At 42.5% G+C, this 19,935-nt stretch overlaps 2 protein-coding genes across 5 annotated transcripts in view; one reads left to right on the top strand and one right to left on the bottom strand.

Moving 5' to 3' along the window:
• Positions 1–10,050, bottom strand: part of LOC137323800 (glutaminase kidney isoform, mitochondrial-like) — a 91,740-nt gene extending 81,690 nt beyond the window's left edge. For all 3 annotated transcript variants that reach the window (XM_067987747.1, XM_067987749.1, XM_067987748.1), the window contains exon 1: positions 9,607–10,050. In XM_067987747.1, coding sequence (XP_067843848.1) covers positions 9,607–9,893 — 287 coding nt within the window. In that variant the 5' untranslated portion in view covers positions 9,894–10,050. The remainder of the gene's footprint in view (positions 1–9,606) is intronic.
• A 102-nt stretch (positions 10,051–10,152) lies between these two features.
• On the top strand, positions 10,153–15,032 carry LOC137323801 (uncharacterized). 2 transcript variants are annotated; one of them, XM_067987752.1, is made up of 2 exons: positions 10,153–10,177; positions 13,124–15,032. In XM_067987752.1, the coding sequence occupies exon 2, from the start codon at positions 13,956–13,958 to the stop codon at positions 14,886–14,888; it is 933 nt and encodes a 310-aa protein (XP_067843853.1). In that variant the 5' UTR covers positions 10,153–10,177; positions 13,124–13,955; the 3' UTR covers positions 14,889–15,032. The 2 variants fall into 2 exon arrangements, with proteins under 2 accessions (XP_067843853.1, XP_067843852.1); XM_067987751.1 differs by lacking the exon at positions 10,153–10,177 and adding an exon at positions 10,187–10,656.
• The last annotated feature ends 4,903 nt before the right edge of the window (positions 15,033–19,935 follow it).

Raw genomic sequence — 19,935 nt, 5'->3', positions numbered from 1 at the left:
TCTCGGTCCTAAATGGCCGACCCTTTACCTTGAGACTATGACCCCTACTTCTACTCTCCAGCCCGGGGAAACAGCCTCTCAGCATCTACCCTGTCAAGCCCTCTAAAGAATTTTATACATTTCAATGAGATCACCTCATTCTTCTAAACTCCAGAGAAAATAGGCCCATTCTACACAATCTCTCCTCACAGGAATCAATCTAGTGAACCTTCGTTACACCCCCTCTTAGGTAAGGAGATCAAAACTGTGAACAGTACCCCAGGTGTGGACTCACCAGAGCCCTATATAATTGTAGCAAGACCTCCAGCCCCCTTGCAATAAAGGTTATCATACCATTTCCTTCCTAATTGCTTGCTGTACCTTCAGGTTAACTTTGTGATTAGAATCATAGAAAGGTTACAGCACAGAAGGAGGCCATTCAGCCCATAGAGTCCGTGCCAGCTCTATGCAAGAGCAATCCAGCTAGTCCCACTCCCCTGCCATATCCCCGTAGCCCTGCAAATTTTTTCCTTTCAAGTACTTATCCAGTTCCCTTTTGAAAGCAATGATTGAGTGTGCCTCCACCACCCACCCAAGCAGTGCATTCCACGTACAAGGACACCCAAATCTCTCTGACTACCAACATTTCTTAGTCTCTCCTTTTTAAAAAGTCTGCTTTTCTATTCTTCCTACCAAAGTGGATAATTTCACATTTCCCCACATTATACTCCATCTGCCATCTTCTCGCCACTCACTTAGCCTGTCTATATCCCTTTGCATCCTCCTCACTGCTTACTTTCTCACATAGCTTTGTATAGTCAGCAAACTTGGATACATTATACTCGGTCCCCTCATCTAAGTAATTGCTATAGATTGTAAACAGCTGAGGCCCAAGCACTAATCCTTGCGGCACCCCACAATTTACAACATCCCAACCCGAAAATGGCCGGTTTATTCCTACTCTGTTTTCTGTCCATTAACCAATCCTCAATCCATGCTAATGTATTACCCCCAATTTTGTGTAACAACCCCTTGTATGGCACCTTATCGAATGCCTTTTGAAAATCCAAAATATACTACATTCACTGGTTCCCCTTTATCTATTCTGCTAGTTACACTCAAAAAATTCTAATAGATTTGTAAAATACGATTTCCCTTTCATAAAACCTTGTTGACTCGGCCTAATCATATTACAATTTTCTAAGTGCCCCGTTACTACGTCCTCAATAATAGATTCCAGCATTTTTCCTACTACTGATGTAAGGCTAACTGGTTTATAGATCCTTGTTTTCTCTCTCCCTCTCTTCTTGAATGTAAGGAATCTTACAACAGCAGGTTATAGTCCAACAATTTTATTTTAAAATCACAAGCTTTCGGAGATTATCCCCTTCGTCAGGTGAGTGAATGAATAAGAGGTTCTCAAATCGCATATCTTATATTAGGCTTATATGCGATTTGAGAACCTCTTATTCATTCACTCACCTGACGAAGGGGATAATCTCCAAAAGCTTGTGATTTTAAAATAAAATTGTTGGACTATAACCTGCTGTTGTAAGATTCCTTACATTTGTCCACCCCAGTCCATCACCGGCATCTCCACATCATGGCTCTTCTTGAATAGCAGGGTTACATTTGCTTCCAATCCACAGGGACCGTTCCAGAATCTAGGGAATTCAGGAATTATCTACATTTTTTAATATTTAAATTGAGGACTTTTATCAAAACCTACCCCAAACTTGAATAGTGTAGAAGTTGCTACATGTGTACATTAACATTCTTTCTTGAACACTGGGCATAATTATAAATAAAAGATTGGCATTAACACAAATATATTAAAACAATCTACTTTTTTTTGTTGGAGTTTGTGCTTTACCTTATTTTTCACGTTTGTATACAGAATAAAAGTTCAGTTACTTTCACTGATGCATCATAGAATATTGCAGCATGAAAACAGGCCAGGCAATTCTGCACCAATGTTTTTCTCTACAGACCCATCTAATCAAATTCTCCAGCTTCCCATAGCCTTTAATATCCTATCTTCATGAAACTATCAAATTCCCTTTTAGAAGAACCAATGGTCTAACAAAACTTGTGGTAGAGAATTTCACATTCTAACCATCTTCTGAGTAAAGATTTTTTCTTACCTCCTTTAATTTTTGATTAACTTAAACATACGCTCTTGCACTACCACTCACCAACCAGTGGCAACAATCTACCACTATTTATCTTATACCTCTCACAATCTGGACGGCCTCAATCACGTGACCCTTTAACCATCTTAGCTTTAGTGAAAAAAGTCCCAACTTCTCAAGTTTCTTAACAACTTTAATTGCTCATCTCTAGTTATATCTTAGTGAATCTACACTGCACATTTTCCATAGCTTTTAGGCCCAATAGGTGGCCCAAAATTACATACCCATATTCCAAATGGAAGAGGTGAAGCTTACAGACAGCAAGTCCTGACATGCTACGAATGACCACTACTTCTGTCATCAAAAATTTCTAGTGATTGTACATACAGGTGCACTCTGGAAGGAATAGCCTGCATATGTGTCTCAAAATAAACAGGAATGAATTAGGCCATTGAGCCCATCTTAGTTCATTCATACATGAAGACTCTACATTCATTGCAGCATCCAATTGTTAAATAATTCCAGGGCTTCCCCCTCCAGAAATCTATTCCACATGTGAAGAACTTCCTAACATCAGTCCGAAATTTGCCTTTCACTGGTTTGAACGTATTTCCCCATGTTCTTCTCTTGCAATTTAGTCTAACGTCATTTTCAAGGTTTACCTTTGTTACTATGATGGTCACCTCCTTCCGAGGTTGAAAAGTCCAAGTTGCTTCATTCTTTCCTCGTAACTTTAACGAGGGTTCAGTTTCATTATTCTTCTCTGAACTCCTCCAGTGTCAGCCGTGACTCACTCTTGCCTCCGAGTCAGAAGGGTGTCCGTTCAAGTCCCACTCCAGAGACTTGAGCCAAAATCTAAGCTGACACTTCAATGAAGCACTGAGAGAGTGCTGCATTGTTGGAGGTGCTGTCTTTCAGATGAGATGTTAAACCGAGGTCCCGTCTTCCCCCTCAGGTGGACATAAAAGATCCCATGGCACTATTTCAAAGAAGAGCAGGGGAGTTCTCCCAATATTTTGGCCAATATTTATCGTTCAACCAACATCGTTAAAACAGATTATCTGGTCATTACCACATTGCTGTTGTGGGACCTTGCTGTGCAAATTGGCTGTTGCATTGCCTACATTACAACAGTAACTACACTTCAAAAGTACTTCAAGGCACTATATAAATGCAAGTCTTTCTTTTCTTTTGGTACTTGAATATCTCCCTTGTGACCAAAGTGGCATAGTCTAACCAAAGTAATATACAAGTTAAGCATGATTTCCTGACTTGTTTTAACTATGTCGTTCAGTATTCTATTTGCTTTGTTGGCTTGCTGCTCTGCAGTGGTTGAGCATATTGAGTGTCAAGTCTACTGGATCCTTGATCTATTTCAGCTTCATCCTTAGCTATTTTACCATTCATGAAGTATGTATTGCCCATTTTAACCTCTTGAAGGGCAGGACATTTATCCATATTAAAATTTTATCCAACCACTTAAGAATTTTGTCCAAATCTTTGCATTTCCCAAGGCGCTTCCTCAATCAACCACCCCTCTTAATTTAATATAAATTTGACCAGTTTGCATTGAGTTTTTCCAATCCAAGTCATTGATATTAATTGACAATAATGGTCTCAATACCAATCCCTGAGGCATCCTACTCAACGCATTTTTTTCTGTCCAGACATAACTCTTCTAACTAGTGCCCACTGTTTTCTACCCTTCAGCCAACTTTTTTTTAAATCCATTCCCAAAATTTACCCTGAACCCCCACCATTTTAAGTTTAACCAGTAGCCTTCTTGACAGAACTTTAGAAAATACTTTATTTTAAAGTCTAGATACATCACACCATAGGGCTTTCTACTCACTTCCTCAAAAAAAAATCAAGGAAGTTGGCCTTTTCAACCAAGAGTAATGAGTCAGAAACAGGCACAAACTCAAAGCTCAGGCTTCTCACTGAACCACAGGCTAATGATGAAAAAAATGTTACATGCATTTCAAACAGAAATGCTTTGTACACGTAGGTTTAATCATTGTCTTGCAAATTTTGTATTTTTTTGTTTACTATGTTACAAACTTTATTTCCAATAGTAACTGCACAGCTTTGTACAACAACCAAGAATGAAGCCAAAAGTATTTTCAAAAAGTACTTGAAGCAAATGCTTGATCCATTGTTTTCATACACCTCTTGTTTATCCACTCTTTTTCCAGGTGATCAGTCCATATTTTCCCAATCTCTTCATAGTGGTTTGTTGCTGTTTTACAAATATAAAATTTGAGCTAATCAAGTGTGAATGGGACAAAAATCTTCATTTTGAAAATGTGCTATATTCAAGGTGTAATGTGGAGATTCGGTGATGGACCGGAGTGGACAAATGTAAGGAATCTTACAACACCAGGTTATAGTCCAACAGTTTTATTTGAAAATCACAAGCTTTCGGAGGCTTTCTCCTTCGTCAGGTGTTGTAAGATTCCTTACATATATTCAAGGTGTGACAGATGCAGGCATGTGTGATATGTCGACAGAATAAAAGTAGTTTGTCAAATTTAAATATTTGTATTTTACATTTATTTAGCCACTATGAACATTTTCAGGTTAATGTATTTTTCATTGAGATTATGATTTGCCATCTCATATTTAAGTACTTGTTGGATTGCAATTATAGTTGAAGTAAAGTTACACAAAATCCGAGAATCAGAAATTATTTTTTAAAGAATTTTAAAAAGCTTGAATGCGAGATTGAATTCATCTGCAGAATTCTAAGCGTGTGTTTGCAGATGTGAAATAATCTGCATGGCATCAAAGGAGAAAAGGAAAAGTTATAAAGGAGTGAGAAATTTGTGGGATAATTATGCTGAAAGCTCTGCAAATGGACCTGAAATGAAAACAGGCAGAGGAGCAGATGATGTACCAGGATTAGTGGTGTGCTCTGTCAAGGAGGTAATGATTTAGGATTGGGAGGAACTGAGTTGAGGGTTCTTGGTGGCGTTACAGGCTGAACAGCAAAACAGTACTTCAAATGTTCAGGAAAATCTTAATGTTAAGCTCTCAGAAAAACATGGAAACCGGCAAGAGTCTGGGGACAGCAAACAACACTAGTAGTGACAACCTAGAAACTGGGTTTTGGGCCAGTTCAATAGGTCAAAGGGCAAGGAGATACGACTACATATGAGCTGTAGGCCAGGCAGGACAAAGACGCCCAAATATATACTGAAGGAAGCACAGTAAGTACCATCAACAAACATATATAATTGTAAAATAAAACTGTAAACACACTAGGGAACAGGCTATTTTAGATCTAGTACTGCATAATGAGACAGGGTTAATTAGTAATCCTATAGTTTAGGATCCTCTGGGGCAGAGTGATCATAATATGATAGAATTTCATAGAGTTTGAGAACAAAGCCTATTATGTAGGTATGAGGGGAGAGTTGGCTAAGGTAGATTGAGAAATTAGCTTAAAAGATATGTGACGATAGATAAGCAATGGCAAACATTTAAAGAAATAATTCAGAGTTCTCAACCAATATATATTCCCTTGAGGAATAAAAACACCACAGGAAAAGTGATGCATCTGTGGCTTAACTGAAGAAGTTAAGGATAATTAGATTAAAAGAAGCTTACAATGTTGCCAAAAAGAGTAGTAAGCCTGAAGATTGGGAGAATTTTAGAAATCAGCAAATGACGACCAAGAAATTGATAGGAGAAAATTGAATATGAAAGTAAGCTAGCAAGAAATATAAAAACAGATCGTAAGAACTTCTACAAAGTATGTAAAAGGGAAGAAATTAGCAAAAGTAAACATGGGTCCTTTAGAAGTAGAGACAGGAGAAATTATAATGGGGAATAAGGAAACGGCAGAGACGTTAAACAATTTTTTTTTATATTCATTCATGGGATGTGGGTGTCGCTGGCAAGGCCAGCATTTACTGCCCATCCCTAATTGCTTACTGCCCATCCCTAATTGCCCTTGAGAGGTGGTGGTGAGCTGCCTTCTTGAACTGCTGCAGTCCGTGTGGTGAAGGTACTCCCACAGTGCTGTTAGGTAGGGAGATCCACTATTTTGACCCAGCGACGATGAAGGAACGGTGATATATTTCCAAGTCAGGATGGTGTGACTTGGAGGGGAACGTGCAGGTGGTGATGTTCCCATGCACCTGCTGCCCTTGTCCTTCTAGGTGGTAGAGGTCACGGGTTTGGGAGGTGCTGTCGAAGAAGCCTTGGCAAGTTGCTGCAGTGCATCTTGTAGATGGTACACACTGCAGCCACGATACGCCGGTGATGAGGGAGTAAACGTTTAAGGTGGTGGATACGGTGCAAATCAAGCTGGCTGCTTTGTACTGGATGATGTCGAGCTTCTTGAGTGTTGTTGGAGCTGCACTCATCCAGGCAAGTGGAAAGTATTCCATCACACTCCTGACTTGTAGATGGTGGAAAGGCTTTCAAGAGTCAGGAGGTGAGTCACTCACTTCAGAATACCCAGCCTCTGACCTGCTCTTGTAGCCACAGTATTTATGTGGCTGGTCCAATTGAGTTTATGGTCAATGTTGACTCCCAGGATGTTGATGGTGGGAGATTCGGCAATGGTAATGCCGTTGAATGTCAAAGGGAGGTGGTTAGACTCCCTCTTGTTGGAGATGGTAATTGCCTGGCACAAAAGTTACTTGCCACTTATCAGCCCAAGCCTTGCTGCACGCAGACACACACTACTTCTTTATCTGAGGGGTTGTGAATGGAACTGAACACTGTGCAATCATCAGCAAACATCCCCACTTCTGACCTTGTGATGGAGGGAAGGTCATTGATGAAGCAGCTGAAGATGGTTGGGCCCAGAACACTGCCCTGAGGATCTCTTGCAGTGATGTCCTACCATCTTCCTTTGTGGTAGGTATGACTCCAGCCACTGGGGAGTTTTCCCCGATTCCTACTGACCTCAATTTTACAAGGGCTCCTTGATGCCACACTCGGTCAAATACTGCCTTGATGTCAAGAGCAGTCACTCACACCTTACCTGTCTTCAGGTATCTATCTTCACAGTAGAAGACACAAAAAAATAACAGAAGTAGCTGGGAACCAAGGGGCTAATGAGAGTGAGGAACTTAAAGTAATTAATATTCGTTTAAAAAAAAGTACTGGAGAAATTAAGGGGACTAAAAGCCGACAAATCCCCTGGACCTGATGGCCCACATCCTAGGGTTTAAAAAAAAGAGTTGGCTGCAGAGATAGTGGATGCATTGAGTTTGATCTTCCAAAATTCCCTAGATTCCAGAATGGTCCCCGTGGATTGGAAGGTTACAAACGTAACCCCGCTATTCAAGAAAGAAGGGAGAGAGAAAACAGGGAACTATAGGCCAGTTAACCTTACATCAGTAGTAGGGAAAATGCTAGAATCTATTATTAAAGATTAGCAACGGGGCACTTAGAAAATCATAATATGATTAGGCAGTCAATACAGTTTTATGAAAGGGAAATCATGTTTGACAAATCTATTAGAATTTTTTTTTTGAGGGTGTTACTAGCAGGGTAGATAAGGGGAAACCAGTGGATGCAGTATATTTGGATTTTCAAAAGGCATTCGATAAGGTGCCAAACAGCTTGTTACACAAGATTAGGGCTCATGGGAAGGGGGTAATATATTAGCATGGATTGAGGGTTAGTTAACAGATAGAAATCAATAGAAATAAACAGGTCATTTTTGGGTTGGCACGTTGTAACTAGTGGGGTGCAGCAAGGATTAGTGCTTGGCCACAGCTGTTTACAATGTATATCAATGACTTAGATGAGGGGACCGAGTGTAGTGTGTCCAAGTTTGCTGACAATACAAAGCTAGATGGGAAAGTAAGCTGTGAGGAGAGCGCAAAGAAATAGACAGGTTAAGCGAGTGGCTGAGAAGGTGGCAGATGGAATATTATGTGTGGAAATGTGAAATTATCCACTTTGGTAGGAAGAATAGACAAACAGAATATTTGTTAAAAGGAGAGAGATTAACAAATGTTGATATTCAGAGGGTGTCCTTGTCCTTGTACACGAATCACAGAAACTTAACATGCAGGTACAGCAAGCAATTAGGAAGGGGGTTTATTGCAAGGGGGTTGGAGTATAAGAGTAAGAAGGTCTAGCTGCAATTATATAGGGCTCTGGTGAGACCACACCTGGAGTACTGTGTACAGTTTTGGTCTCCTTACCCAAGGAAGGATATACTTGCAACAAAGGTTCATTAGATTGATTTCAGGGATGAGGGTTATCCTATGAGAAGAGATTGAGTAGTATGGACCTATATTCTCTGGACTTTAGAAGAATGCGAGGTGATCTCACAAACATAAAATTCTTAGCGAGCTTGACAGGGTAGATGCTGAGAGGCTGTTTCCCCTGGCTGGAGAATCTAGAACTAGGGGTTGGCCATTTAGGACCAAGATGGGGAAAAATTTATTCTCTCAGAGGGTTGTGAATCTTTGGCATTCTCTTCCCTAGAGGGCTGTGGATGCTCAGTCATCAAGTATATTCAAGACTGAGATTGATAGATTTTTGAACATTAAGGGAATCAGAGATATGGGGATAGGGTGAGAAAGTGGAGTTCAGGTAGAAGATCAGCCATGATTTTATTGAATGGCAGAGCAGGCTCAAGGAGCCATATGGCCTACTCCTACTTCTTATGTTCTTAAACATATCTATGATTTGTGATGTCTTGGAGCTTTATGCAAATGTATTTAAGCTAATCAAGTAAAAGAAATCTGTATACAATGCAATGCGCTGCATTACAGACAATTTGCCTAGGGTATTAAGAACAGAAAATGCTGGAAATACTCAGCAAGTCAGGCAGCATCTGTGGAGAAAGAAACAGAGTTAACATTTCAGGTCATTGACCTTTTGTTAGAACTGGAAGTAGTTAAAGATTTAACAGTTTTTAAGCAAATACAGAATCAAGCAAAGTGGAGTTGGGAGGGGAGGGGAGAACAAAAGGGAAGGTCTGTGAAAGGATGGAGGGCAGGAGTGATTAAACGTCAAAAGGGATGATGGTGCAAGACAGTGAGGGTAGTAATGGGACAAGTAAAGAAACAAAAGACGGGCCTAGAGGAGCTGTGAATGGCAACAGCAGAACCACTGCCAGCATTTGCAGTCCGAAAAAATGGGAGTAGTTACGATCTGAAATTATTGAAATCAGTGTCGAGTCCGGAAGGCTGTATAGTGCCCAATCGAAAGATTAGGGTATTTCCTAGGATATTTCCTGATTTACTATGACAGAAATGGTATGACACATGCAAATACACATTAGACATGCCATTTGTTAAATTAAAATGAACGTTTAAACACATCATATACAAAACCAAACCGTTTTATAAGTAACACTTGATCTATAATCACTGGATTAAATGTGGTATTAGGATTACATGGATTTAACCTACAAGAGATTATTGGAATGTGCTACTGCTGCACTTTGCACTGCAATAAACCCTTCTCTCTCCACCGCCCTCTATTCCTCGCTTCTCTTACCTATTTCCATAATACTTACTTTTCCAGAGCCAAGTTATTGGTGGAGGCTGGTGGCTTGGCTGCGCTGTCCTTGGCCAGTGCTCCCTCGGATTTGCTACTGGTACAGTAAGCGGCTCGAAGCTGCTGCTGCCAATGACGTTGGTGGTGCTGCTGCTGCTGCTGCTGCTGGAAACCAAACGGCAGCCTCGGCACCCTCCTTTTGGAGATGCCGGTAGTAATGGAGGTGCCGTGGAGCCTGACCGGGGGCCGCAGCCTTGTCTCCAGCAGCTCCCGCAGGAAGAGAGCAGAAGTGCCGGCCCGTAACATGATGGTAGTTTTTCCGCGACTTAAAATAAACGACGAACTGGTGGAAGAGAGGGAGGGAGAGCAGAGATCGCGCGGACACGGTACAGCCCAACGGCCCTCACACGCGCCCGCTCCAAAAAGCAGCTGCGAAATGCGCGAGGCGGCTCACAGCTTCGCCTTCAAATGACAGACGGAAGTCCCACCCTCTCCTCGGCCACGCCGCCCTCGCCCCGACTTGCGATTGGTCACCGCGCCGTGTCAATCAAATACGCACCGTGCCTTCAACCCATCCACGTGTCGAGGTGGTGAGTCATTGTTGGGTTTGCGTTTGGATGAGGTGGAAGATAAAAGTTGGATTGACCGGCTCTGGCGTGTTTAACTGAAGTTGTGAACAAGTCTTTTTTTTAAATTCGATTTGTTTTAAAATTAGTATAATCTCGCCGTACAATTCCAACTGCGTCTGATGCGCTGTCGGTTATCATGGCCGCGTGGCCATATTCGCACAAGGACAGTAGTGCTTTAGCTGGCAGCAGGATCGGTTTTCACATTACCTCAAACCAAACACATTCCGGGCAAGAGATAGATTGAGGGTGGAGTGGAGACAGGACTATCCCGACATACATAGCCGTGCTGAAAAACCTCTTAAAGCTGCACTGGCAATAATTTTAATACAGGGGCTTTCCATACCTAGCCATACTGTTGTTTTACCTTCAACGAGCCCCCTACTTGGACCCGAAGCCGATTCCTGTGAAGACAAACAGGAATTGCTGGAAACACTGAGCAGGTCAGTCAGTCAGTCAGGCAGCATCTGTGGAGGAAGTCAGTGTTAACTTCAAGTCGATAACTGTTCATCAGAACCCTGTGAAAACACGTAGAAAAAGAGAGAAAAGAAAAGCAAGCAAAAAGGAAAGAAAAGTACTCGAAGTACTCTTCAGTTAGCAGCATATGGTACTCTGTGTGCTTGATAAATAATTAGGTTGCTATATTGTAGTCCTTGAAGGATGTTCAATTATCTGTTACTGTGTTTACAATATCAATCTTTCAGGGGGCAGTTGGATTAATTTGTTACAATGTATTTTAGTGTACTTTTTACTTCCTTTCCTAACGAGGTGCAATAATTTAGTTAAAATGTAGATAATTCTGGAATTAGATTTGAAAAAAATAGTATAAATAAATGTTAAACTACTTTTTTCTGCAATTGTTACATGTGGAGGTGAATTGGATTATCAATTTAATGAGACTGAAAGTTACTAATATTCTGGTTTATTGATACGTGTGTGCGCGCTCGCGTATGTGCTGTTTTGCAACCATTTAGTTGCGGATTGATATGATGACATAAGAACGTAAGAAATAGGAGCAGGAGTAGGCCATACAGCCCCTCAAGCCTGCTCCGCCATTCACTCAGATAATGGCTGATCTTCAACCTCAACTCCACTTTCCTGCCTGATCCCCATATCCCTTGATTCCCCTAGAGTCCAAAAATCTATCTATCTCAGCCTAGAATATACTCAATGACTCAGCATCCACAGCCCTCTGGGGTAGAGAATTCCAAAGATTCACAACACTTTGAGTGAAGAAATGCCTCCTCATCTCAGTCTTAAATGGCCGACCTCTTATCCTGCAACTATGCCCTCTCGTTCTAGACTCTCCAGCCAGGGGAAACAACCTCTGTCTCCTCCCTGTCAAGCCCCCTCAGAATCTTATATGTTTCAATTAGATCACCTCTCATTCTTCTAAACTCCAGAGAGTAAAGGCCCATTCTACTCAACTTCTCTTCGTAAGACAATCCTCTCGTCCTAGGAATTAATCTAGTGAACCTATGTTGCATCGCTTCTAAGGCAAATATATCCTTCCTTAGATAAGGAGACCAAAACTGTACGCAGTACTCCAGGTGAAGTCTCACCAAAGCCCTGTACAATTGTATTAAGACTTACTCTTGTAGTCCAACCCCCTTTGCAATAAAGGCCAACATACCATTTGCCTTCCTAATTGCTTGCTGTACCTGCATGCTAACTTTTTATGTTTCTTGTACCAAGATACCCAAATCTCTGGACACCAACATTTAATAGTGTGTCCTCACAGCTTACTTTCCCACCTAGCTTAGTATCGTCAGCAAACTTGGACACACTACACTCGGTCCCTTAATCCATGTCGATTGTAAATAGCTGAGGCACAAGTACCGATTCTTACGGTATCCTACTAATTACAGCCTGCCAACCTGAAAATGACCCATTTATCCCTACTCTCTGTTTTCTGTCTGTTAACCAATCCTCTATCCATGCTAATATGTTAACCCTAACCCCATGAGCCCTTATCTTGCGTAACAACCTTTTATGTGGCACCTTATCAAATGCCTTTTGAAAATCCAAATATACTACATCCACTGGTTCCCCTTTATCTACCTAAAAGGTTGTTAGTTACATCCTCAAAAAACTCTAATAAATTTGTCAAACACAATTTCCCTTTCATAAAACCATGTTGACTCTGCCTAATCATATTATGATGTTTTAAGTGCCCTATTATCACTTCCTTAATAACGGATTCCAGCATTTTCCCGATGACTGACGTCAGGCTAACTGGCCTGCAGTTCCCTGTTTTCTCTCTCTGTCCTTTCTTGAATACCGGGGTTACATTTGCTACCTTCCAATCCGTTGGAACCGTTCTAGAATCTAGGGAATTTTGGAAGAACATAACCAATGAGTCCACTATCTCTGCAGCCACCTCTTTTAGAACCCTCGGATGTGGGCCATCAGATCCAGGGGATTTATCGGCTTTTAGTCCCATTAGTTTCTCAAGTACTTTTTCTCTACTGATAATTACTTTAAGTCCCTCACTCTCATTAGCCCCTTGGTTATGACGATATATATACCATTCAGGGGGTTTTGTGTTTGCAACCAGTTTGAAAAAAGAAGTCAAAACAACTGCCATTAGAACAATAAGTTATGAAGAGCTCTCCTAGGCTCCTATGGAGGTGCTGCTTTTCATACACTGCGAGTTGTAGTCTGAATTATCAATTAATGATTCCATCATTATCATACTACAGCTTCCAGCAGGCAAGTTTGCACAGAACAAGAGAATTGTGACAAACTATATAAAATAATGTTAATATTTTCTATCATAAATGTTAACATTAAATGCTCACTATAATATACATACAGCTGTTTCTACATGTCATTGAAAAGTGGATAACAGAAGATTTGGAGCTACTTGAGCTTCTATCAACCCAACAAAAGTTTTTTTTAAATCACCAGGTCCACTGTGATAAGGTGTGAGGTACTTGCGGTGTTGCTCTCCGTGGCCAAGGTCTGGCCCATTCCCCACAGCTCCGCCGTCACAGTCATCCGAGCTATCTTCCAGTTTGTCCGGAGGTCCAAGGTAGAACACATCCACAGGGACGCCATCTACAAGCCCCCAGTCAAAGTGGGGAAGGCGTACCCAATGCCACTCTGATCCTTTTTTAAAATTATTCATTCATGGGATGTGGGCGTCGCTGGCGAGGCCGGCATTTATTGCTCATCCCTAATTGCCCTTGAGAAGGTGGTGGTGAGCCGCCTTCTTGAACCGCTGCAGTCCGTGTGGTGACAGTTCTCCCACAGTGCTGTTAGGAAGGGAGTTCCAGGATTTTCACCCAGCGACGATGAAGGAACGGCAATATATTTCCAAGTCGGGATGGTGTGTGACTTGGAGGGGAACGTGCAGGTGGTGTTATTCCCATGTGCCTGCTGCTCTTGTCCTTCTAGGTGGTAGGGGTCGCGGATTTGGGAGGTGCTGTCGAAGAAGCCTTGGCGAATTGCTGCAGTGCATCCTGTGGATGGTACACACTGCAGCCACTGTGCACCGGTGGTGAAGGGAGCGAATGTTTAGGGTGGTGGATGGGGTGCCAATCAAGCGGGCTGCTTTGTCCTGGATGGTGTCGAGCTTTTTGAGTGTTGTAGCTGCACTCATCCAAGCAAGTGGAGAGTATTCCATCACACTCCTGACTTGTGCCTTGTAAATGGTGGAAAGGCTTTGGGGAGTCAGGAGGTGAGTCACTCGCTGCAGAATACCCAGCCTCTGACCTGCTCTTGTAGCCACAGTATTTATATGGCTTGTCCAGTTAAGTTTCTGGTCAATGGTGACCCCCAGGATGTTGATGGTGGGGGATTCGGCGATGGCCACCTTTGTGTGTGGCTGCCTCAGGATATATGTAGAGCCCCAGTATGCAAACACCAAGTGTCACTACGTGCTGAGTTTCTACCTGTCCACCACACTGAGAAGACTGGGTCTGGCCACGCTGGCCAAGCAGACGCAGGATGTCCCGTCCAGCTGGACTGTACCCCACCACCTGGCCCAGGTAGAGAGATTCCTGAGGAGGAACCCCTTCAACCACAAGGCAGTCAGACAGTGGTTGGCATGGAAAGGTCTGAGTGTCCTGCAGAGAAAGGAGAGAGTGGATCCAATCAGGTCGTTCCCCGACCGGACAGTCGATGCTATTTGGCAGAACATCTCATCGCCAGAACTGACCAACAGAAACCAGGATGTAGCCTGGATGGTGGTGAGAAGGGCCCTCCCAGTGCAGTCCTTCCAACATGCACGGAATCTCAGCACCGCCGCGAGCTGCCCTTGAGGCTGCGGCTGGGACAAGACCGTCGTCCACCTCCTGACGGACTGCCCATTTGCGCAGAAGGTGTGGAGAGAGATGCGTTGGTATCTGTCCCGGTTCATCCCCAGCAGTTCAGTAACACAGGACGCTGTGCTCTATGGGCTATTCCCCGAGTTGCACACCGAGACAGATATCAACTGCTGCTGGAAGACCATCAACTCGGTGAAGGAGGCCTTTTGGTCCGCCTGAAACCTGTTGGACTTCCAGTTGAAGGAGCCATCCACGACCGAGTGTTGCCGACTGGCACACTCCAAGGTCCAGGAGCATGTGCTGTGGGATTCACTGAAGCAAGTTGCGGCCTATGCAAAGGCTCTATGGAGAAAGGCCACGTTGTATTGTACAGAATGTATTGGACGATATGTACTGTGTTTTGAATTGTAATAATGGGATCATAGTGTGTACGATATGCATTGTATTGGTTCGAACTGCATTGCTTGGAATTGTGTCCTGTTACATTGAACTGTATCTTTAAATTTTACGAAATAATGTATATTTTGAAATATTAAAAAAAACAGCCAGTGAGAACAATCTTGTCATGTGTCACATCTGCTTTTCTAGAGAAGGCTTACTTTGTCTAATGTTTTTCAATATTCCTGAATGTTGTAGATTTTGTGTGGTATAGATGTTCTGACACCAGCTGGTTTATTTTCTTTGGTATATTTTAGCGAGAAATATTAAATGTTATTGCACAGTACTTTAAAATAGTAAATGTCAAACTATATATAACTTCACATGAACAACAAACAAAACAAAACTGCAGTGTTTCACACAGACACAGAAACTTGTATCTATGTGGTACCTTTGATATAGTAAAAAAAAATCCCAGTGCCCTTCACAAGAGGCATCGGACAACAAGCAGGACTTGGGAAAAGAGTTAGGGGAGATTAATGAGAACTTAGTCAATGAGCGAGCCTTTGAGGATGTTTTTGAAAGTGCCTAGAGATAGGGGTTTAGTGGTAGAATTCCAAGTGTCAGACTAAAATGACTGACTGCTGTGCTACTGAAGGTGGAGTGAAGGATGGGGGGATGCACAATAGACCAGAATCTGAAGAAAAGTACTGAAGGAAAATGAGTCCGTAGTACAATGTTGTACTTCACAAGATATTCTCTTGTACCTTATATGTGGGTCATCATTGAACATCAGGTCCAGAACACCATCACCTTATTGATTGTCTTCAACACCCAGTATGAAAATAATTGAGGATTACTACACTAGATCAAATTAATTTATATATTTTACACATTCAACATCTATTTGCATGCAGAAAGTCTTTAACCTGTCCCATAACTTACTAAGCTGTTTTTGTTTACTCTGTCTGCCTTTATGACCAGTTATGATTGATTACAGTATTTCTCGTAACAAGAATATTGAATGATCGCTAAAGGGTCAGCAGTGAAGGAAAAAGGTGTCTTGACAAAGTGTCTTGGAAAGATGCCATGAGCTTACTTGATTTCAGAACAGCCGAAACATTCCTTTACCGTTGACTTTCAGATATTTTCAATGTTTTCGCCCAACAAAGTGAAAAATGGAAATTATGTAATGCTGATTGCCTCTTTGTGCTGACAGTGATTTTCTGTGTTTAAGACTATAACAATTGTTATGCAAAGAAAGGTTATATTTCACATTTAATGCTATCAGGGAATCGTTTACCAAGTTTTCTGAATGTACCTGTTCTGATACAGTTAGCTTGGTAGTGCCATCAGTGGGTTGCTTTGTGGTACTACATTTTGGTTAATTTTGAAATGAATTGAAAATATGAAAACACTTTATCAGAATCATTTAAAGAAACATGTAGAAAAGAATGCAGCAATGTTAACATTGGCATTAATAAACAAAACTGATAGCTCTCATATGGCATTGATTCCAGATAGGAATCAGCTAAGTCCAGGCTAACGTTTACAGTGGCTACACTGAAGACTAAATGTGACGTTGATGCTCCCATTTTGCATTACATGTCATAGCACCCCTATTGTTATAAAAGAAAGTATTCTCACGCAACAAAAGCAACGTCACAGGAGATCTGCTAATAATATACAAAAAAGTTAATCTGTCCTCACAGATGTCACTCTGTGTTACAGCAGCAAAATAATTTGAAAATGTTGCATGCTTCTGAGCTGGAACCTGAAACTGACAAAGCACATTCCAATCTGCAAAGTTCCCTGATAAATAAGAATTAAACTGAATGACTTCAGGCTTTGCTCACTTTTATAGAAATCAAACATTTTGGTCTTAAAGGGACAGACCATCTTAAACACTATCATAGCAGCAAAATAATACGTTATTTATTACAAGGTACAATACTCCTGTCATTATAGAACAGTGAATCATTCAATTTATTGTGAACAGTGTCAGGGGAGATCCACTATTGTGTGAGAGAGATACTGCCCTAGATTTTCCAATTGTCATTATTTTAGCGCTGGTGGTAACCCATTAAAAATAAATTAATAGATTACTGCCACCGTTAAAATAATACTGCTTAGAAAATCTAGCTACTCTCCTTGGACTCATTGGCAAGACAGGAGTATTCACTGTTTAACTTCAGAATGAGTTGAATAACCTGCAGAAATTCACTGCTGAGACTGACACATGAATGACTACTTGAGCAAGGTGCCAAAGGGCAGCTGCAAATTGTACTCCAGCAAGACTTGTTGCCTACAGAAAGGACCATGAAAGAAGGAAAAAAAGGTAATGTGGTTTTAGTAGTTAAATAGTATTGCAATTGCAGCAGTTAGGAAATAAAAGCTTTATTTTCCATTTTTGATGCTAAGCTATTTGAAATAATAGTACAACGCGAGGTATATGCCAGATTCATACATGAGTGATTGACAACATTTTTTCTGAAGAATGCACCCGCTATAAGTGGTGAGGACTGTATATAAATGCAAGTTGTTGTTGTGTAGATCCTCTAGAATTGCTAACATTGTGTCTGAAGGACTCATGGGCCTGAATTTTAACTTGGAGCCGGAAAGAAGGGGGTGGGGGGAGAGGGGGGGGTTGATGTTTATCGGACACGAGACCGGGAAGTGAAGTTGGTGGGTTGGAATCTGCGATCACAACTTAATTGAAGGATAAAATTTTTACCTCTGGGTTTCGCCCCCGGCAGCCAATCAGATTGACAGCCTGCCAGGTGGGAAAGCAGCTGGGGAGAGATTGGGGTCTTTGGGGGTTGAATCGCGGGTGGGGAGGTGAAAAGTTGGGGATCGTTGGCGAAGCGAGCAGTTGGCCATCATTGGCGAGGCGAGCAGTCGGCTGTCATTGTGGGGGGGGGGCGGTGAGAAGTCACCTGTCATTGGCAAGATGAGCAGTCAGCAGTCGTTAGCGAGGTGAGAAGTTGCCCATCGTTGGCGAGGTGAGAAGTCGCCCATCGTTGGCGAGGTGAGCAGTCAGCCATCGTTGGCGAGGTGAGCAGTCAGCCATCGTTGACGAAGTGAGAAGTCGCCCATCGTTGGCGAGGTGAGAAGTCGCCCGTTGTTGGGGAGGTGAGAAGTCACTCGTCGTTGGCGAGATGAGAAGTCGGCCGTCGTTGGCGAAGTGAGCAGTCACGTGTCATGGTGAGGTGAGCTGTCAGCCGTCGTTGGCTAAGTGAGAAGTCACCCGTTGTTGGCGAAGTGAGCAGTCACCCGTCATTAGCGAGGTGAGAAGTCGCCCGTCGTTGGCGAGGTGAAAAGTCGCCCGTCGTTGGCAAGATGAGAAGTCGCCCGTCGTTGGCAAGATGAGAAGTCGCCCGTCGTTGGCAAGGTGAGCAGTCAACCGTCGTTGGTGGGGTGAGCGGTCGGCCGTCGTTAGCGAAGCGAGAAGTCACCCGTCGTTGGCAAAGTGAGCAGTCAGCCGTCGTTGGGGGGGTGAGCAGTCGGCCGTCATTGGCGAAGCGAGAAGTCACCCGTCATTGGCGAAGTGAGCAGTCAGCCGTCGTTGGTGAGATGAGAAGTCGCCCATCATTGGCAAGGTGAGCAGTCAACTGTCATTGGGAGGGGGGGTGAGCATTCGGCCGTCGTTGGTGAAGCGAGAAGTAGGTGGTCGTTGGCGAGGTGAGAAGTCGGACATCGGGGTATCCTTGGACATCGGTGAGGGTCGGCCGATCGTGGGGGTCTGTTCACAGCAGGTAAGCTTGTTGGGCTTGGATGAAATACTCCTGCTCCTCCTGACCCACAAGCAATGCAATAAAGTTACTTAACTGATGATCCAGCCCTTCTCACCTCCTTTTCACTGGCGAGTTTCAAGAACCCCAGGAAGCCCATGCTGGAAGCATTAAATTTAAAATTCATTTTAAAAAGACCTAATAAATGTCTCATGAGGATGTTAATTGCTGCAATAACTACCCGCCCGCCTGAACTAATTAAGGTCCTGACTGCAGCAAGTCAATTACTCATACACATCTAAACGCGCCTATGTTGGTGCGTTGGATCCGGGTTGCGGTCGCGCTCGAAAAATCAATTATTTTAACCAACCGACCACCACCCCCAACCCACCCATTCTTCTGCCCCCCCCCCACCCAATATGCTTTTCATTATAACCAAAGCACAATCAAATGTGAAAATACTCAGCTGGAGGAGGGCTAATTTCAGTGAGTTGGAAGGAGATCTGGCCCAGGTGGATTGGAATCAAAGATTGGCAGGGAAAAAAGTAAATGAGCAATGAGAGGCCTTCAAAGAGGAGATAGTTCAGGTGCAGACTAGACATATACTCACAAGGGGGAAAGGAAGGACATCCAAAGCTAGAGCTTCCTGAATGATTAAAGATGTAGAGATTAAAATGAAACAGAAAAAGTAAGCTTATAATAAATCAAAAGCAAAATACTGCGGATGCTGGAAATCTGAAATAAAAACAGAAAATGCTGGAAATACTCAGCAAGTCAGGCAGCATCTTTGGAGAAAGAAACAGAGTTAACGGAAAATGTTAATTCTGTTTCTTTCTCCACGTTTGCTGCCTGACTTGCTGAATATTTCCGGCTTATGATAAATGTCAGCTTCATAATTCAGTAGAAAACCAAGCTGAATGCAAAAGTACAGGGGAGAACTGAAAAAAGGAATGAGGAGCAAAGAGAGAGTATAAGAATAGATTAGCGGGTAACATAAAAGTGAACCCAAAAGTCTTTTATAAACAAATAAATAGTAAAAGGGTAGTCAAAGGAAGGGTGGGACCAAAAAGGAGACCTTCTTGTGGAGGCAGAGGGCATAGCTGAGGTACAAAATGAGTACTTTGCATCTGTCTTCACCAAAGAAGAGGATGCTGCCAATGTCACAGTAAAGGAGGAGGTAGTAGAGAAATTGGATAGGATAAAAATAGTTAAAGGAGGTACTTAAAAGTTTGGCTGCGCTCAAAGTAGAAAAGTCACACGGTCCAGATGGGATGCATCCTAGGTTACTGAGGGAAGTAAGGGTAGAAATTGCGGAGGCTCTGGCCACAATGTTCCAATCCTC

The sequence above is a fragment of the Heptranchias perlo genome, chromosome 7 (genome assembly GCF_035084215.1).
Source record: "Heptranchias perlo isolate sHepPer1 chromosome 7, sHepPer1.hap1, whole genome shotgun sequence".
Lineage (NCBI taxonomy): Eukaryota > Metazoa > Chordata > Chondrichthyes > Hexanchiformes > Hexanchidae > Heptranchias > Heptranchias perlo.
This window is presented reverse-complemented; position numbering and strand designations above follow the sequence as displayed.

Bases quoted from the DNA above. Each gene is read 5' to 3' on its own strand.
- LOC137323801 (XM_067987752.1), top strand. From the start codon at position 13,956: ATGGCTTGTCCAGTTAAGTTTCTGGTCAATGGTGACCCCCAGGATGTT.